The sequence below is a fragment of the Puccinia triticina genome, chromosome 4A (genome assembly GCF_026914185.1).
Source record: "Puccinia triticina chromosome 4A, complete sequence".
Lineage (NCBI taxonomy): Eukaryota > Fungi > Basidiomycota > Pucciniomycetes > Pucciniales > Pucciniaceae > Puccinia > Puccinia triticina.
In genome coordinates this window covers 5,481,518-5,498,805 of record NC_070561.1, presented here as the reverse complement: position 1 = coordinate 5,498,805, position 17,288 = coordinate 5,481,518, and the positions used below count along the sequence as shown (strand labels likewise).

Here is a 17,288-nt window from a genome sequence, read left to right as displayed (position 1 = left end):
TTTCCAACCATCTTCCCAACAGCAGAGACCACGACACTCCCGCAAATCGTCCCTTGAGTGCGTTGTACGCCGCGTAAGCTGAAAGACCGTTAAGGGATGGTCGAAGCGCAGGGTCAATCGAGTGTTGAATCAGAGCCGAAACCCCACTCGATAACGTCGGGTCGGTGGCCGAGATGTCGGTGTCGAAAAATTTCACGTTTTGAGTGACACCCGTTACCGTGTTTATGACGGACGCAGACCATTGCGGAAAGTTGATGCCATCTAAGGAAAGTTGGGGCGAGACTTGCTGACCGAGTTGATGCCATCGAAGTTGGTTCGCAACCAAGGAATTGGAGGCGGCCGCGACTGAAGGACCGGAGAGACTAAGGTTTCGAATGAGGAGAACTTTGAGCAGATTGTCATCGATTCCTCCTAATCCCGACCTTTCAAGCTCCCTCGCGATGATAGAGTCCAGAGACGGTGCTGCGGGAGTGTTGCCATCAACAGGGTTATCATCCTTTGGAGGCGGTGGGGCTGAGGACGAGGATTGAGGACCGTTGGACGATGTCGGAAACGGGACTTGGGAACGCTCGCCAGACATCGTGTCGGAGGATGACGAAGAGAACGACGATTCGGCTGACAGAAAGGGGTTGGAGTCGAAAGATTCTTCGGGGATAGACGCTAATTGTTGGCGAGGAGGAGTGACTCTGGCCGTGAAATCGGGAGTGATGAGTTCCGGGCGATCAGAACGAGTATGAACCATAAAAGATGAAGTAACCGGTGATCACGGAAGGGTGATTTATCGGAGTAACAGAATGACAAACAAAGGGGATGATTTTCAAGATTCACGGAAGGGTGAAGCCGGATGAGAGATTGTTTACCACGGAATGATGGTAAGTTTGTCTATACGAAAGATGAGATACCCCGCTGGTAACAGCGCGGGCTCATAACCTGTTAAACTATGAATCCTAAACTATGAGAATGAAGCGGAAAACTCCCCCGAGGGAAATGTATTTCATAGAGTGAGGATACTATATATAGTGTTTGTAAATACATACTTGGGTTGATGAGTAAATAAAACCATAATAGACTATAAATGTAGAAACTATGTGAAACCAAATAATGTAAAACCATGAGAATATATGTATATATAAATAAGAACATATTTTGATATAACAGCCCCCACTAGTCCTCGGACTAACCTATAAAATGAATATGCATCATGCTCAATGGCATGAACTCTATGTGTTTAGGTGCCAAACACATACCATACAGGCACCTAATCACATAATCTCCGATAGCCTCGGACCTCCCAATCTACGTCGATGCGGTCGGCCACTCGGATTAGCTTAGTCCGACCGTAATCCGAGCTAGTTAGTCCAGACTAACTTAGCAACGGATGCGGATGCTCTAATCATTTGATTAGGCCCTCCCTGAAAATTAAAATGCAACCGATCCCTTTTTGCGTGTTGCTGCGGCACAGGCTGGGGGGTCAATCCAAGGTTCCCTCCGGGGTGTTTAAGGATTAAATTCAATTAGACATTTAGACATAATATTAAATGAGTGGGAGCTGTTGGAATTTACATTAGTGGGGCTTTTGGTAATGAACACACACCAAAACTTAGATCTAAGTTTCTGTGTTTGTGTGAATTAAATAAACTTGGATTCACATAATACTCTTTCAATTTTTGTTTAGTTTCCTCTCATTTCTACAAACTTCTCCTCCCACAATTTCAATTACTCAACCCCCAATACAACTGCATATCTCTAGTCTTCAAAAAAAATTCAATGGTTACAGGAATGAATACACATTCACTGCCAAAAAAAATGACTAGTTTAAGAGTATCCTGGTTGATCTGGGATGCATTCAACCTGATTGCATGCAATTTTTTGAGGTCATGAGAAGCAACAATGCAACTACTGCACTAATTCTCTAGCGTAATATTTGGCCGCTAATGATTTCAACTATTAGCTTTGGCTGTAATACACAGCCGCTGAAACACGCTAACACTAAATTAAAGCTGATCAGCTACCAATCATAGCTAACTTAGCTGTAATTTGCAGCTTAAGTTACACTTTTTGCTTGAATATCAGTTAGCTGTAAATTTAATCCAAGTTTATTAAAATGACAGAAACACAGAAGGCAAGATAAAAAATTTGCCTCTGCTCATCAGCAAAAATCCCATAAAATCCAAGTATATTAAAGTCTTGGGTTTGTAGAAAAAAAATTCAAGGGTTCCCCCTACAACTTGGCAAAATACAAAAAAAAAAAATCAAAGGTTTTGCCTCCTACAAAACATGGGACACCAGGGCATGAGGGGACAACACAAATAATAAATACAAAAAAAAATGGACACCAACAAATCCCGCTCCCCGCCACCCAGCGCAGCAAGCTGGCGCATCGTGGCCCAACGCCCATCCCTGTCTAGCAGGGTTAAAAAGCGTTGGGAAGAGGACCCCCAGCCCAAAAGCACAGGGGGGTCCCTGTGAGCCTGAGCCTCTATAGTGGCTACAGGACACAAGAAAAATGGAGGACAGTGGTTGTATTTCTTGGGATAAAGAACTACAAACAGAGAGTAAGAGAGAAAGAGAAAGAAAGAGAGAGAGTAAGAGAAATATATGATCTGGAGGGGGTCTATCTACTCCTTATAGGAGGATCCTCAAAAGTCAACTTGAATCACCTGGAAAAGTGATAAGGACAGCTGTGCCAGACCAACAAGGGCTACAGCCTCCGCGCGCACCAAGGAGACGGTGGGGGGACACAGAATAGTAAAACTAATCTGCTCTGATCTTAGACTGAGTCTAGGATTAACAGAGTAACCTTTGATCTTGAGAGGTTTGAAGTGAAAGCAATAAAGAGAAGCAATCAAGGGACACAGAGAATCACTCTGGATAATCAAGGTTCAAATGAAGAGTATACTTACTGTCAATAACCTAGGCGCCTGTGACGGTAGGTGTACTGGGAGCGTGGTATCCTCTTGTGGGGTGATCCTGGGTTATCTACGGCGTGGTTCTGGGTGGTCTGAAGTCTGTGGATCCTCCAGCTGCATGGGGGATCCTGACTTCGAAAATTTTCAAAGTTGGATGACATAATCACACATGTACATGTGGTTTGGAGCGCTCAGGCGCAACTACACGGCGCTGCTGCGCATGAGTGTCACAAACCACAAACTCTATGAAGGAGTAGAGATATTGTAAAGTGATCATTGAACACTAGGGTCAAAATTGCATGAGAAATCAGAATCTGAAGTCAAAACAACCTTATGTCTTAAGGTTAAAAAGATATGAGCACATTTAGCTATAAAATGGAGATGAAAGGCAGTTTTAGGTCAACTGTGTTGACTCTAAGGCTGACAGTCCCCGAATATCCCCCGCCGGTGTGGTGTGCCAAATCTGTTTCAAGTATCAAATTACATAAAGTGATGGTTGAATACATGAGAAGGAGATATATTCTTAGATTTATTATTGCATAATTAGATTCTGTAAGTCATTTAACCCCTAGTCACTCACTTGAACCACTAGGATAGCTCCCCTCAGTCAAAAGTTATTTTGGTTAAATGGTTTTCATCCAACATAAGTACATAGTATAGTAGTACATTGTTAGTACATAATATGGTATTAGAGCCAACCACAACTGGGTCATATTTTTTGTGCATATTCAATTAGATTTAGGGCTAGAACCACAAGTTGGCCATATTTGTATGCATATTCAATTAGACTTAGGGCTAGAACCACAAGTCGGCCGCCTTGTAGATAGACTATATAAGGAGCCCTTCCTTCCCCCTCATTTGAATTCAGCATGTGAATAGCAGCCACCAACCAACCAGTCACTCATACATTTAACAGTGTGATCTCAAACATCCACTCACCCAACACCTGTGATCATAATCAGGTTCTTAAATAGCTTGTGTCATTGCACATCATCTACATTGTTTGATCTAAGTCTGATAGAGACTACTGCACATAGTGATCTCTATCAAGGTTTTGCCACAACAATAAATAAATTTTGCTGTCAGAATCCTTGTGTAGTACAATAGAGGGGCAGGTCCTTCAAACCACCCTTAACATAAATATTGCTTAACTGCAAATATCATATTTGTTATCTCCCCCTCACAGAACTGCCACCCGTCCCAAAGGAGTTCTCACATCGAGTTCTCACACCGGACTGCGCAATTGCAACAGCGGACGGGGGTGAGGTGACCACCTGACTGGAAATACAGCCCGGCAGGTCGCCTGAAGCTAAATCCCTCCCCCCCCCCCCCTTTTATACCCAACATTCACCAAACCCCCACTCTCATTATCTCATCATACACGACACCGCCCGCCGCCCAACGACCGCTGCCCCACCAACCGCACCACGCCACAGCTCTTCGCCCGAGTATCAGACCCATAAAACTCCCCGCCACGCCCCCTCGCCTTCACAATTGCCTACGAGACGCCCGCGGCCAGAACTACCGTCGAGACGCCCCCAACACCAACTACACACCCGGGCGAATCGGGACAAGCCCCTGCGCCCACCTGACACAGGAGTCATACATGCGCCAGGTGGGCGTTACAGGACGCCAGCGTGACCATGAGTCACGCTGGCGCCACCGTCATACACGGCGGGCCGCCCGAGCCTAGAGGGCGTCAGGTCAACCGTGATATTGACAGGTGCCGCTGAGGGTGTGGGCCAGGCGCCTCCCCGGGTGGCCAGCCATGCTTCACGGTTGAGCTGGCGTCAGGCTGTGCCGCGAACTGGGGTCGGCAGTCGATCGCACAGCTCATCCTGACGCCGGCTGGGACCCGCAGCGAGCGGGCGTCCGCATGTTGCCCGCCGGCTTGGTTCGCCGCTTGGGCGCCTCGAGGGGGCGTCAGGCCGGGTGGCTCGTTGGGTTGTGACCTCTGGCCGGTCAAGGGGCGATATGATGGGGGATCGGCATGATCTCCTCATATGCCCCTATCCGCCTGCCAATGACCACCTGTCATCGTTTCAGACGACGGCGACCTCAAACGTGCAACATGCACATTAACAGTTTAACATTAAGCGGACCGCCGCGCCCACCAACAAAAAAAATGGCAGCATTTCTCCCTTCCCCCATCCCCAAAAAAATTACAGGTACCAATGCACCTGGATCGCTTGGCTCTTTAAGCAATTGGCGCCGAGAAAGAGCCAAGCAATGACCAGCAATCATCGACTCGCTGCCTCCTTTTATACTTTTCCTGTATAATTCAATTCAACCCGGACTCCGTTAATTTAATTTCCTTTTCCCCTCCCACCTTTGCCCACATCCCCCTCCCCTTTTTCTTCCATTGTCACCTTTCCACATGCAATCAATCACTCGAAAATGGTTACCTGAGATTCTTTTCAGAACTCTTAAAATCACCCCGAGCCATTTCCCTAGCCCTTCTCCAGGCTGACACCTTTTCTGGTGTGCCTCCGAGTCTTCCTGGACGCAATTGATCCCACAAAAAAGGGAAACTGAGTTTCATTTCAGAAATTGTGACTTTATTGCGCTGCCGGGAATGGATTCTTCCCCAACTTCCTCTGAGGTCGTGTCCAGGACAAGGTCTTCGACCATTTCTCCGATCCATAATAAGTAATCCATGTCCAGTTCAATGACCGCAAACTTTTTCCACCTCTTAACACCTTTTCCGGCATCCCTCCGAGCTTCCTCGGCGATATGACAAACAAAACTTCAGTTGACGGTATTGGAACTGCCGTAGCCGTTGAGCGCGAGACAGCTGAAAATAACGGTCATGTTGAAAATAACCTTATGGTGACCATGCGCCACCACGACTGGGATCCACAAGTACGGTTTCCCCCTGAGCCCATCTACATGAAATCACCCACAATGCATATTATTGCATACACTAATTTTGAAAATGTCCAAATTTGATCGGTCCAAACTTCCGCATCCCCGGTCGACGCAACATGGCCAATACCCATTTCCTCTTTCAAGTCAACCAAGAATTTTCCCTGATTGGGTTTCTTTGTGACTGGGACATGGAGAATGGGATGCCAGTAGTCGAGGTTTGTCATAACAGATAAAATGAATAATGTATGTCTTCGGACTCAACTGATGATTTCATATTATCCCTCCCAGGTCCTCGCCCTCAGCTGGATTAATCCACCAAGCGGCAACCGCGGTGCCAGTCTTCCGCCCCCTCCAGGTGGGAACGGCAGTCCTGCAAGACCTGGAAGAAACCTGTAGGTTCAATCAAATATTTTGGTCTTCTATCCTATTTGCCACGGTGCTTATGTATCTTGGATGTTGCGTACAGCGCCCGTTGGACTGGTAGCGCACGGGCTTCAGCATCCATCCCTCCCTTGCCAGTCGATGCTGAGCAACCAGTCGGGACATCGCAAATCCAAGTCGATGATGCTATGATTACCCCAACCGCATCTGAAGTCATGACTCATAGGTGCCGGCCCGGTCGACCGCTGTAACTCGCCAACGGACGGAATCCAACTTACTGGCAAATGCATTCCGACATCCCAAAGAAGAGCTAAAGCTCCTGTAAGTGTTATCCCAAAACGCCAACGGGATGAGCAATAGGTGATTTGCGCATCTTGTCCAAGTTGGCTGGATCTGCCGACATTTAAAATGGCAATATTTTCACCTTTGCAATTCATTGTTATAATTATTAAATTGGCGACGCTTAGCTCCATCTACTTATCACCCTTTCCCCTCTCCATGTATGAGAATAACCTTCATCAGTAATACGTCTGCTTCTCTCCTAGGCCTTGAACCAAAGTTTTCCAGCCTTCTGTATCTGCTGATTTTCTCTCTTGGTTTTATTCTGAACTGTGGAATTCCTGCAGGCTAGGCTTCAGCCAATGTGCTGATTCTCCAATCGTACATTAGCGGTTTAACATTAACGGGACCGACAGGCGCCCGCCAAAAACCTTTTTGGCAGCATTCCTCCCTCTTTGCCATTACAACAACAAACTACAGGTCTAATCTGCCCTGGATCGCTTGGCTCTTTAAGCAATTGGCGCCGAGCAAGAGCCAAGCAATGACCTGAAACCATCTACAGGCCGTGTGCTTTTATAATGTGGCCCTCCCCCCATTGTCTGCATTGTACAAAGCGACTAGAACAGATGACAATTTTTCCATCATTTCCTTTTGCATTCCTTTAAGTCATGTTATGTCCGTGTTGCCTTCCACTTTTGTGGTGCGGAAGCTGTCAAAGACTGCCACCCACATTGCCTGGCCTACATTTTTCCAAGACTTCCTCAGAAAATGTCTTCAACCGGGAAACAATCACATCTCACTGCCTTAATTTCCTCGTGAAATCAAGTCCCTCCCCTCCAAAAATGGGAAACTCAGGTTGCCCTTGAAAAATAGTAATTTGTGTGTGTTCCTGGTATTGGATCTTCCTCCGAGCCCTTCTGAGAAATCTTGCCTCACTCATCACGGGTATAAAAAACTTTGCCTTGCTTCTTTCCTTTTCCCCTCTCACTACCAGCACCCCAATACACCTTTTTCCTTTTGTGGACCATCAACCAACTTCACGCTTCATGACAATTCTCTCCCCTTCTTTCCTTCCCCCTCTCACTACCAGCGCCCCAATACTGGCTTTGTCCTTTTGCGGACCGACAACCAATTTCGCGCTTCATGACAATCCTCTCCCCAGAAAAACTCTCCCTCCCCCCTTCAAGATAAATAAAACGTCCAATACCCAATGATTTTCCCACCTTTCCAACAATGCAACATCTTGATTCATCTCCACCTGATGGCTTTCCCAACCCTCAGCGCTTCTATCCCTCTATCCAACCTACGCCACATCTCTTCAAACAATGACTTCATCACTTATATCTACTCCCCAACAGGAGGTGCATCTCCAATGCCTTCTGCACACTTATGTGATACTCTCTACAAAATCCTCCTCCGCCGTTCCAAGAGAGCCCTATTTTTGGGAATTTGAATAATGTAGTTGTCCTATTGAAGTCTCAAGTTTTTGCGCATGGTCACCTATATGTAGCTTTGTTGAGGGTGAAATGTCCAGGAAATTTGGTGGTTTTCCAAATTGGATTGTCTATGGAACTATTCAATGTGGTTGACAGATTTTTGCTCCTTTAGATTTCTTGTGGTTTGATTATTAAGTTTTGGTCCATTTGTTGAACAGTTTTTTTTCATTTTGTTGTAGAAGGGTCCACAAATTCTTTTCTGTTTTTACATACCCTTTTTTGTATCACAGGGCGGCGTAGCCGCCCTTAAACCCTAGTACATACAAAACAGGGTCGTGTCACACCCCAGCCCCGCCCCCAAGAGTGCACTTGGGTCGGTTACCTCGGTTCCCCGCCTGGGGGGGAAGAGGGTTGGAGAAGAAATAGACCGGTAGAGAAGAGGCCTTCGGCGGCGCGGAGGAGGACGATAGGGCCGAGCAGGGACAGCAAGGCGGCCGGAGGGAGCCATCGCTCGGCGGTCATGGTTGTCAACCTCTGCGGCGCCCCGTCCGCGCCCGGCTCGTTGTCCCCCATCGCCCCCACATCAGCCGCCGCCTGCTGTTGCTGCTGCCGCTGGTACGCGACCGGCTGTTCGATGTCGTGGACGGGGACCGTCGAAAGCCGCAGCGCAAGGAGATACGTCACCATCTCTTGGCTTCCGTCTATCTTCCGTTGCGTTGGCCTCTTGCCAATCTCTCAAAGACTCCTCTTGGCGAGCAAGCCCCTCTCCCGGTTGGGCCCCCAAAGCCAGCCCCCGCGTCTCTCTCCCTTCCCTCCGTGATCACCCCCCACCTTGCAGCAATGCCGAAGAATTGCAGCACAAGCCCATCATCCACAGCTATCAAATATCAATATTTAAGAAAATGAAATAGAATAAATATAAATCAATAGCCTGTGAATCATAAAGAAAACTTACAAGTCTTTTGGTAGTTTAAGAACTACTGTTATTTAATTTAGCACAACTTACTTAAGAGGATAGCAGTCAGGATAAAGCATGAATTTTCTGCAAACCAGCAAAACTTTATGTGAAGTTGGAATATACATATCTCAGCAGCTGAGAAAAAATAAGCTACCAACACATAATTTAATCCTGATAAGCCCTCATGTCATGCATAGCTGGATGAAAACTACTTGTAGATTAAGAGTTGATGACAGTAGGAAGTTCCCAGAGACTAATCTAAAAGGATTAAAAGACATCAAGAGCCTAAATGGAGACATTTATTTTTATTGAACTTGGTTTAAGTAGGTGGGCGGAGAGGAGGGCTTTCCCCAGGGAGGAAAACCAAAGGAGTTGTCTAAAGAAATAATGGGAAGTCTTTGTGAGAGATTTCAGGTAGGCATGGGCCAGAATGTGAGCTGTGAAATCTGGCTAGAAGGGGGGATTCAAAAAAGGACTGAAGGAACTAAACATAAGATCTGCAGCGGCAAAGCCGCCTTGGCCTCTAGTTTTAAATTAATCCCCAGAAACCCCGGAGGGCACCTTGGATTGACCGTCCAGCTTGTGCCTGGGCAACTGGCAAAAGAAGTTCAGTCAAAAATGTAATCAAGGAGGCCCTAATCAAGTGATTAGTGGGATCCAGGGAGGGGGTGGGACAAAACCAATCCCCTGGGGGGACAAACAGCTTTCCCCACACCTTTTAAGTATCCAAGCCAGCTGCACAGACCTGGGTCCTCATGCTTTGCACCCTGAACACCTCAAATTTGGTTCCCAGGGCCCTGCGCCTAGGCAGACACAATTCTGGCTTGTACACACTTGCCCGAGTGGTTTCAGGTCAGCTCGAGGGCCTAAAGAGGGGACTCAGTACATATTCAGTACAGTATGTATATGACCAATCTGGACCGGTCATTAAGGGGCCTCACAGCTCTAGATGACCGGTCTGTACTGGTCATTGGGACTCACATCTCTTCTTGGTGACCGGTCAGACCAGTAATTGAGGGGAATCACCACCTCTTGCTGACCAGCAAAGACCGGTGATTGGGAGGACTAACAGCTGTCTGTGACCTGTCTGTACCGGTCATAGAGGGGACTCACATCTCCACCTCTTGATGACCAGCACAAACTGGTCATTGGGAGGACTCACAGCTCTTGATTTATGGTCTGTGCCGGTCATCAAGGGGACTCACATCTACTCTTGATGACAGGTATTTGCTGGTCATTGAGTGGACTCGCATGTCAGCCACAGAGTACATGTCACACTACCTTACACATAACAAGTACCTGCAATTGTTCACATTACATATAGTACATTCCTTTTACACCTTTATTACATACTAGAGATTAAGACGGCTGCGCCGCTGTACTTGCGGGGGAGCAAGCAGGGCACTGCAAGTTCCCCTCTGTCCATGGAGGCGGCTAAGTGGGAAGCCCTGATGGATTGGAGCTGGGGCCGGGCTGCCTCAGTCATGCAGCACAGTGTCATGCGAAGACATGCGTGCAAATGCGCCCAGGAGATTCATATATGAATCCTCCAGCAATGGAAGTTCCCAAAACTCATTGCTCCAAACTTCCCCTCTCCATGCCCATCAGAGACTCACCCACTTCAGGTTTGTCTCTCTTTTTTAGACACCTCCCACCCACCCTTCTTTTTGGGGTGCAGGGGTTTGTGCCTGAACCCCTACACCTCCCTGGTTGCTGTACGCGAAATGAAACTAGCTCATTTCTCTTCCCTAGTCGAGGCAAGGAAGGGAACCCCCCTTCTTGTCCTCTCCTCCCGCACTTGCCGCGGGGCGCTGCGCCACAGTGCTCCGGGGCAAGTACTAGGTGAGAGAACAACAGCCAAATGAATTTCAGGGATAAAAATATTTACCGCAATGAGGCTGCTGGCTAGTAACTGGGTTAAGCTAAGGGATTCACTCAGATTACCAAGTTAAAATGAGCTGCAATTTTCCTCAATTACATACACTCAAGTGCCATTTCCATTCTGGAATGCCCTGCCAACCTCCCAAGAAAAACTCATTCCATTGATCAATAAATGAAATTTTTCCTTTTCATAAATTCTCTCAGGATTCAAATTCATATCATCAATCCTTGGTATTAAAATTTCATGAGATATTTGAAAGATTTGGCCTGAAGTGTTGAACAATATATATATATACATATATATATATATATATATATTGATGTCCAATAGAAATACCCCAGTCATACTCAATAACCTTTTCAAATCATCATGGTATATGCAGCAATACCTGAAATGCTCATATGATATTCACACATATCCACACAGCTTCTCAAAAAAGACTGTGTCCAATTTTAATTCATGCACACTCTGGAATCCTTTGACCATAAAAAATAATTCACCTCCATTTGGTGAGCTATTATTATTGTATAAGCAATATTGCACCAGCTTTGAGTGTTATTTCACCAAATGCTCTCAATTGATTCAGTGCTAAAACTATATTATATATTTTATAATCAGGTTTTTTTGATCCCTTTGATCTGGGTCTTTCCAAATTTTTCATGATTGTATATTGACAATATAAGACAACCTGAGAAAGTTTTTAAATTATCACCACACTTGGTACCCTACATGAGTGAGAATGGGATGAGAAGTGCAGTGATGAGCTGATTCCTTTCAAGGTTGGGTGATTTGTCCGGTAGGACTGGGGCTGCCCTTTGAGCGTAAGAAGAGGGACAACACCTGAAGAAAGCACATACTTCCACCTCCTTGTCTTCACCTTTGTCAGGCGCGGTGATGCCAAGAGTACGTGTACTCTCCTCTAGCTACACCGGTGACTGTGCACGGTGTGATGGAGCGCGCAGCAAAAGCGCGGTGAAAGTGTGAAGTAACTGCGGACAGTTACTACTAATGAACCCAAAAAAGGGGGTTGAACGGAAGGGCCAGGGGCGCCTGGGGTGGTTTGGTGCCCTCCGCGGTTCTTACAGGGCCTGCGCACGAAATGCGCAGGGGTTTTTGTAGCCTGTGACTTCTGTGGCCCTTGGAAAGGGGGTTGTTGCGCAACAAATTGCTCCCAGGATATAGATAGGGATGATGATCTTGATAGAAAGGAAAAAAAAACACAGACTTACTTTTAAAGAGAAGTCTGCAGCAAAAAAAGGCAATCAATCCAAAGGAAACCAAAATTGAGGCAAGGTCAGGCTGGCGCACTGGTTGGTAAGACAAGGGCAAGACTGGCGAGGCGTTGAGTTGGTTAAAAAGGTATCTGGGGGACCTTTAATCGCCCAAAGGCCCCCATTTATATAGACAAGCTACAACCGGTAGGGTTGTAGCTCTATGTGGTTACGCTTCCTTTGGCTTGTCGGCCAGAGGAATAGAGCGTTGACAGGAGCTTCCGAGGATTCTATGATGCCAGTCAATCTATTGGAGATGACGGGTTCTCTCCCTTGAACCGAGGGAGGTTTTACTGTTCATCTGCGGCCAGAGATGTTCAGTAGTTCACTTTACTACTACACTCCTTTGGCTGTTTCACATCAATTCTTCTGTTGACGTTTCTCCTAGTTTGATCAAACTGGAGAATGTCTTACAACTCGTTCTCTTGGCCTGAGAACGGGTTTTTAACCTGTTCTATGCTTTATTCTCCGGCCGATTCCTTTGGCGGGAGTTCTGTCACCCGCTCCTTAGGTCGTAGTTGCTAAGGCCGGGTGGATTTAGCGACTGCTTGGTGCTCTACGCCGCAGTTAGCATGTAGAGTTAATGACACAGCTAGATTCGTTAGCCAGGCTCTAACTTATTATAGTAGCCCGGCTGACAAGCTTTGTTTGCATTGGGAGAGCTTTCCAAGCTTGATTTTTTCCCTTGGCCAAGGATTGAGAGGCTGCAGAGAACAGAGTTTTAGCTGAGAAACCAGAACAGCTGTCTGTGAGCTAGGGAGGCCGTGATGGGAGGCCGACGACGAAGGAAGAGAAGAGGAATGACTATGCACCTGAGAAACCAGAACAGCTGTCTGTGAGCTAGGGAGGCCGTGATGGGAGGCCGACGACGAAGGAAGAGAAGAGGAATGACTATGCACCTATTGAGGTGCGCGGGAATGACTCAGAACAAAGATGAGTGACATTGCATAGGGAGCAAAAGAGAGAGAAAAAAAAGGAAAGAAAGAGCAAACCTGAGAAACCAGAACAGCTGTCTGTGAGCTAGGGAGGCCGTGATGGGAGGCCGACGACGAAGGAAGAGAAGAGGAATGACTATGCACCTATTGAGGTGCGCGGGAATGACTCGGAACAAAGATGAGTGGAGAAAAGAGAAAAGGAGATCGGTACAACCAAATACTACAGACTATCTACAAGATCCTAAACCTAATGTAGTGATAAACAGGGTTGTACCGGTCCCGCTCCACGTGACTGACTTGCCGCAGTCATCCACCTCGCCTCCTCTCTGGACTGTATCGTCACAGCCCCCCTTACTCCCTAGGCGGTGGGAGCACTCCTGAATTCGATGTTCTTCAGGTTCACTTGAGAAACTGCCATCCGGGTTTTCTTCGGGTTCAGCGGCTTTGTAAGGAAATCAGCGGGATTGTCTTTGGTTGCGATGTAATGGACGTCGAAATTCTTCGCCTTGTAGATATGGAAGCAAAGCCAATGGTGCCAAAAATTCACATGCCTCGTTTGGTGTTGATAAACGGAGTCTTTTAGCAAGGCAAGAGCGCCTTGATTGTTGCAGAAGAGATTGGTTGGAGAGGTTTTGATGTTTAGAAGGGGGTAAATTTGTTCGAGGAGCTGTTGAGCCCATCGAAGATCTTGGCTGGTCGACGCACAGGACCGGTATTCAGCTTCGGTGGTCGATAATGATGGCGCGTCGTCGTCTTGCTTCTGACAGCGCCAGCCAACAATGCCGTTGTGTTCAACTACGCTACCGGCGAAGGTGGCTGAATCGACCCCAGTCGCGTAGCTCGCATCTGCATAGCCAACCAGCCGATGAGCCGCCTTTCCCACACGCCCCAAGGTAAGGCCAAAATCCTTCGAGTGTTGAACATACCGCAGCGTGTACAGGTGCTGCTCTTGGTGGATTTTGTCGGGCGAATTCAGAAACTGAGACAGGTAACTGACTGACAAGGCCAGATCCGGCCGTGTGCACTGGACGAGATACTGAAGTAGGCCTACTCCTCGCCGGTAGTTGAAACCAGGATCCACAGGTTGATTCTTGATCGGACAAGTGAGAGTGTTGCCGGGAAGGGGGGTCAATGTTGGTTTGCAGTTCAACAGGCCAAATTCTTCAAGAATTTCTCTCGCGTAACGATCTTGACTGAGGGTGATTGTTCTGTTGACCCGGTCGCGCTTGACCCGCATGCCGAGGACATACTTGCATTCCCCCATGTCTTCCATCTCAAAACGCGACTTGATCTTGTCTTTCAAGAAGTTGACATTGGGGCCCATGATAACCAGATCATCCACATGAACGAACACGAAGCATGGCCTTGATGGGTCCTGATGATAGAATAGGCAGGGATCGATGATGGCTGGCAGGAAACCTATAGACTCGAAGAAATCACTCAAGGCCTTGTACCAGCAGCGCGGGCTTTGCTTCAGGCCGTAGAGGGATTTCTGAAGCTTGAGACCGTGGCCCGGCGGAAGTTCGACCCCAAGTCCATCGGGAACCTTTATGAAAATTTCTTCCTCCGGTACGCCGTTGAGGAAAGCACACTTGACATCCATCTGATGTATTTCGAAGTCTAACTCGGCGGAGATCCCCACCATGATGCGGAGAGTGGAAGTCCGTCCCGTTGGCGCAAACGTGCGGTTGTAGTTCACGCCCTCCACTTGACGAAAGCCCCGAACGCACAACCGCGCTTTATATTTGAGTAGTTCGCCGTTCGCGTCAAACTTCCGCTTGAACACCCAAGTGGTGTCCAACTCTCAACACCCCGGGGTCTTCGGAGTCACCACCCATACCTCGTGCCGACGGATGTTGTTGAGTTCGACCTCAACTGCCATCAACCACTCATTTTCATTGATACGCCCCAAAATTTCACCGTACGTCTTGGGATCGTTGTGGGATGTCGGTTCTCCAACTATGACCAGGGCCCGGTGCCGTCTTGAACCGGTGATGATGTTGTTCTCATCGATCTCCGACGAGATGTTTTGAGGGGCAACGTCGTAGTGGGGAACATAGGCAAACCCCTTCTTCTGGGGAACCGGAGGGGCTGGGACTGGATCGGCAGCAGGAGCGGGAGGGCCGTCTTCCGTGGGAGGTTGGGGTACAGGAAGTGAACCGGGAGTCTCTCCGTCGAACGGTGACTGATCTTCAACGGGATCCTCTTGGGTTTTGCCGCCGTCTTCTGGCTGTGTTGGTGGATCATCCTGACCTGAGGTTTCAACACCCAGGGGTTCCTCATCGAAGTCGAACAGGACAGGCAGAGAGATTTTCGACTGGTCCGTCCGTGAAAGTCGCGGGAAGGTCTTCGGGAATAGCCTGACATGGTGGGATACCACTAGCTTGTTGGTCTTCGGGACCCACACCTTGAATGAATGGTGATGTCTGTCATACCCGACAAACACAGCTTCAACCCCGGAGGCCGAGAATTTCGAGTCACACCATTTCTTTTCCTCATAGAGGACGGCGCGGCAGCCAAACGGAACTAGATTGGTGAGATTGGGTGCTCTGCCGTGCCACTTCTTGTAGGGGGTCGCGAACCCTATGGAGCTGTCAGGGGATTGATTCTCGAGGAAGACTGACAACACCACCGCCTCCCCCCACCAGTCAAGCAATAACCCGCAAGTCAGAAGCATGGCCCGGGTCTTTTCAATGGTCGTTCGGTTACCACGCTCCGCCAGAGGATTTTGTTGAGGTGTGTACGGTGCCGAGGTAAGATGTTGAATGCCCCGTTCTTCAAAGAGGGTTTTGAACTTGAGATTGCAGGACTCCCCCCCATTGTCGGACACAACTAATTTTAATTTATGGCCAGAGAAAGTTTCAGCCTGATTCAGAAAGACACAGAAAAAATCGAAGGTGTCTGACTTACACCTCATGGGGTAGATGAATCAAAACTTGGTGAAGCCATCGATTATCTTAAGGAAATATCTGTTCCCTCCCCGAGATGTAGGTGTGATGGGACCGCAAAGGTCCATATGAATGCAGTCAAGTGGGGAGTTGAACGTAGGGAACTTCCCGCCAAACGGTTGGCGATGCATTTTCGCCAGGTCACAGATGTCGCACTTGAGTGATTTTAGCTCCAGGTCCGGGAAGGATTTCTTCAGATAAGCCAAACTAGGGTGGCCAAGAGCGCGGTGAAGGTCGAGGGGAGAGAGAGAATTCGCCGAGAGAGCTTTAAGGGGGTTCATATCTATTATAAGAATGTTCTCGTTGGTAGAACCCATGAAGATGATTTCAGAGCCCTTCTGGCACTCGAAGCGTCGACCATTGTTGATCGGATTTAAGGAGAATCCCAACCGGATGAAGTGGGTTAGGGACACCAGAGAGTTAGAAAGGCTTGGCGCATAGTAGGCCAGCAAGAGATTTAGGGGACCGGTGGCAGTTTGGATTACTGCCGGTCCAAATCCGAGTATGGGGATAGCCGCCCCATTAGCACCAAACACCGACGAAGAGGAGGATGAGAGGGAGGAGAAGTAGGCCTTGTGCTTGAGAAAATGCCCTGAGGCCCCACTATCCAGGACGATTGCATCACAAAGATCGCCTGTCGACCCAAGATTAGCCTTAGAGGTTGGCTTCCCGGCAATCCTGTCGATCGCTGCTTGGTGGTAGGCGATGGCTTTTTCAGAGTGGATTTGAAAGCACTCTGACTCTGGATGGGGCGCGTCCGGGTTGTGTTTCCCGTCGCGGCACTGATTTCGGCGGCCCTTCTTCTTGGGAGCATCGGAGGAGTTTTGAGGACGGGAGACCGCCAGGGCAGTGGAAGAGGAGGGGACTTGAGGCTGAGATTCTCTTTCACGGCGAACCTCCATCTCTAGTGCGCTTAGAAACGTCTCCATCTCAATTTCGTCGCCCTCTTTGAACTCCTTGAATTCCTTGTATTGAAGAGTGCGGAAAGTAGCAAAAGAGGGAGGAAGTTTTCGAAGGGCAAACACGATGGCCATAGCAGTTAAGCCAGTCTTCCCAAACTTGGCAGCGGCGACTTCACAGAGATTTCGATAGGCATGGCGGATTTTGGCTATCGATTTATCCATGTCGTCTTCATCAAAATGGATGTCGAAGTACTTATCCATGGCACTAGCGGCGTTTTCCATGGTTTTAGCCATGAAGTGGGCCTCTATGCTGTCCCACAGTTTCTTGGCGTCATACACTCGCACATCTGACACGAAACGTTCTAGATTTTCGGTCGAAAGATGCATACGGATGAAATTTGTCGTCATCTTGTTGAGTTGATGGTACTCGGGCTTTTTCTTCATTTCATCCGTTTGATCAATTAGGATGTAGTCGTCCAGGCCTTTATAACCGAGAGTGGTGGTGATCGCCCATTGCCA

The 17,288-nt window shown here is 48.0% G+C and overlaps 1 protein-coding gene across 1 annotated transcript; it reads right to left on the bottom strand.

Annotated features, from left to right (window-relative positions):
- Positions 1–8,251: 8,251 nt before the first annotated feature.
- Positions 8,252–8,560, bottom strand: PtA15_4A624 (uncharacterized protein; the record flags this gene model as incomplete). Its single annotated transcript, XM_053168527.1, has 1 exon — positions 8,252–8,560. The coding sequence occupies one exon, from the start codon at positions 8,558–8,560 to the stop codon at positions 8,252–8,254; it is 309 nt and encodes a 102-aa protein (XP_053019727.1).
- Between the last annotated feature and the right edge of the window lie 8,728 nt (positions 8,561–17,288).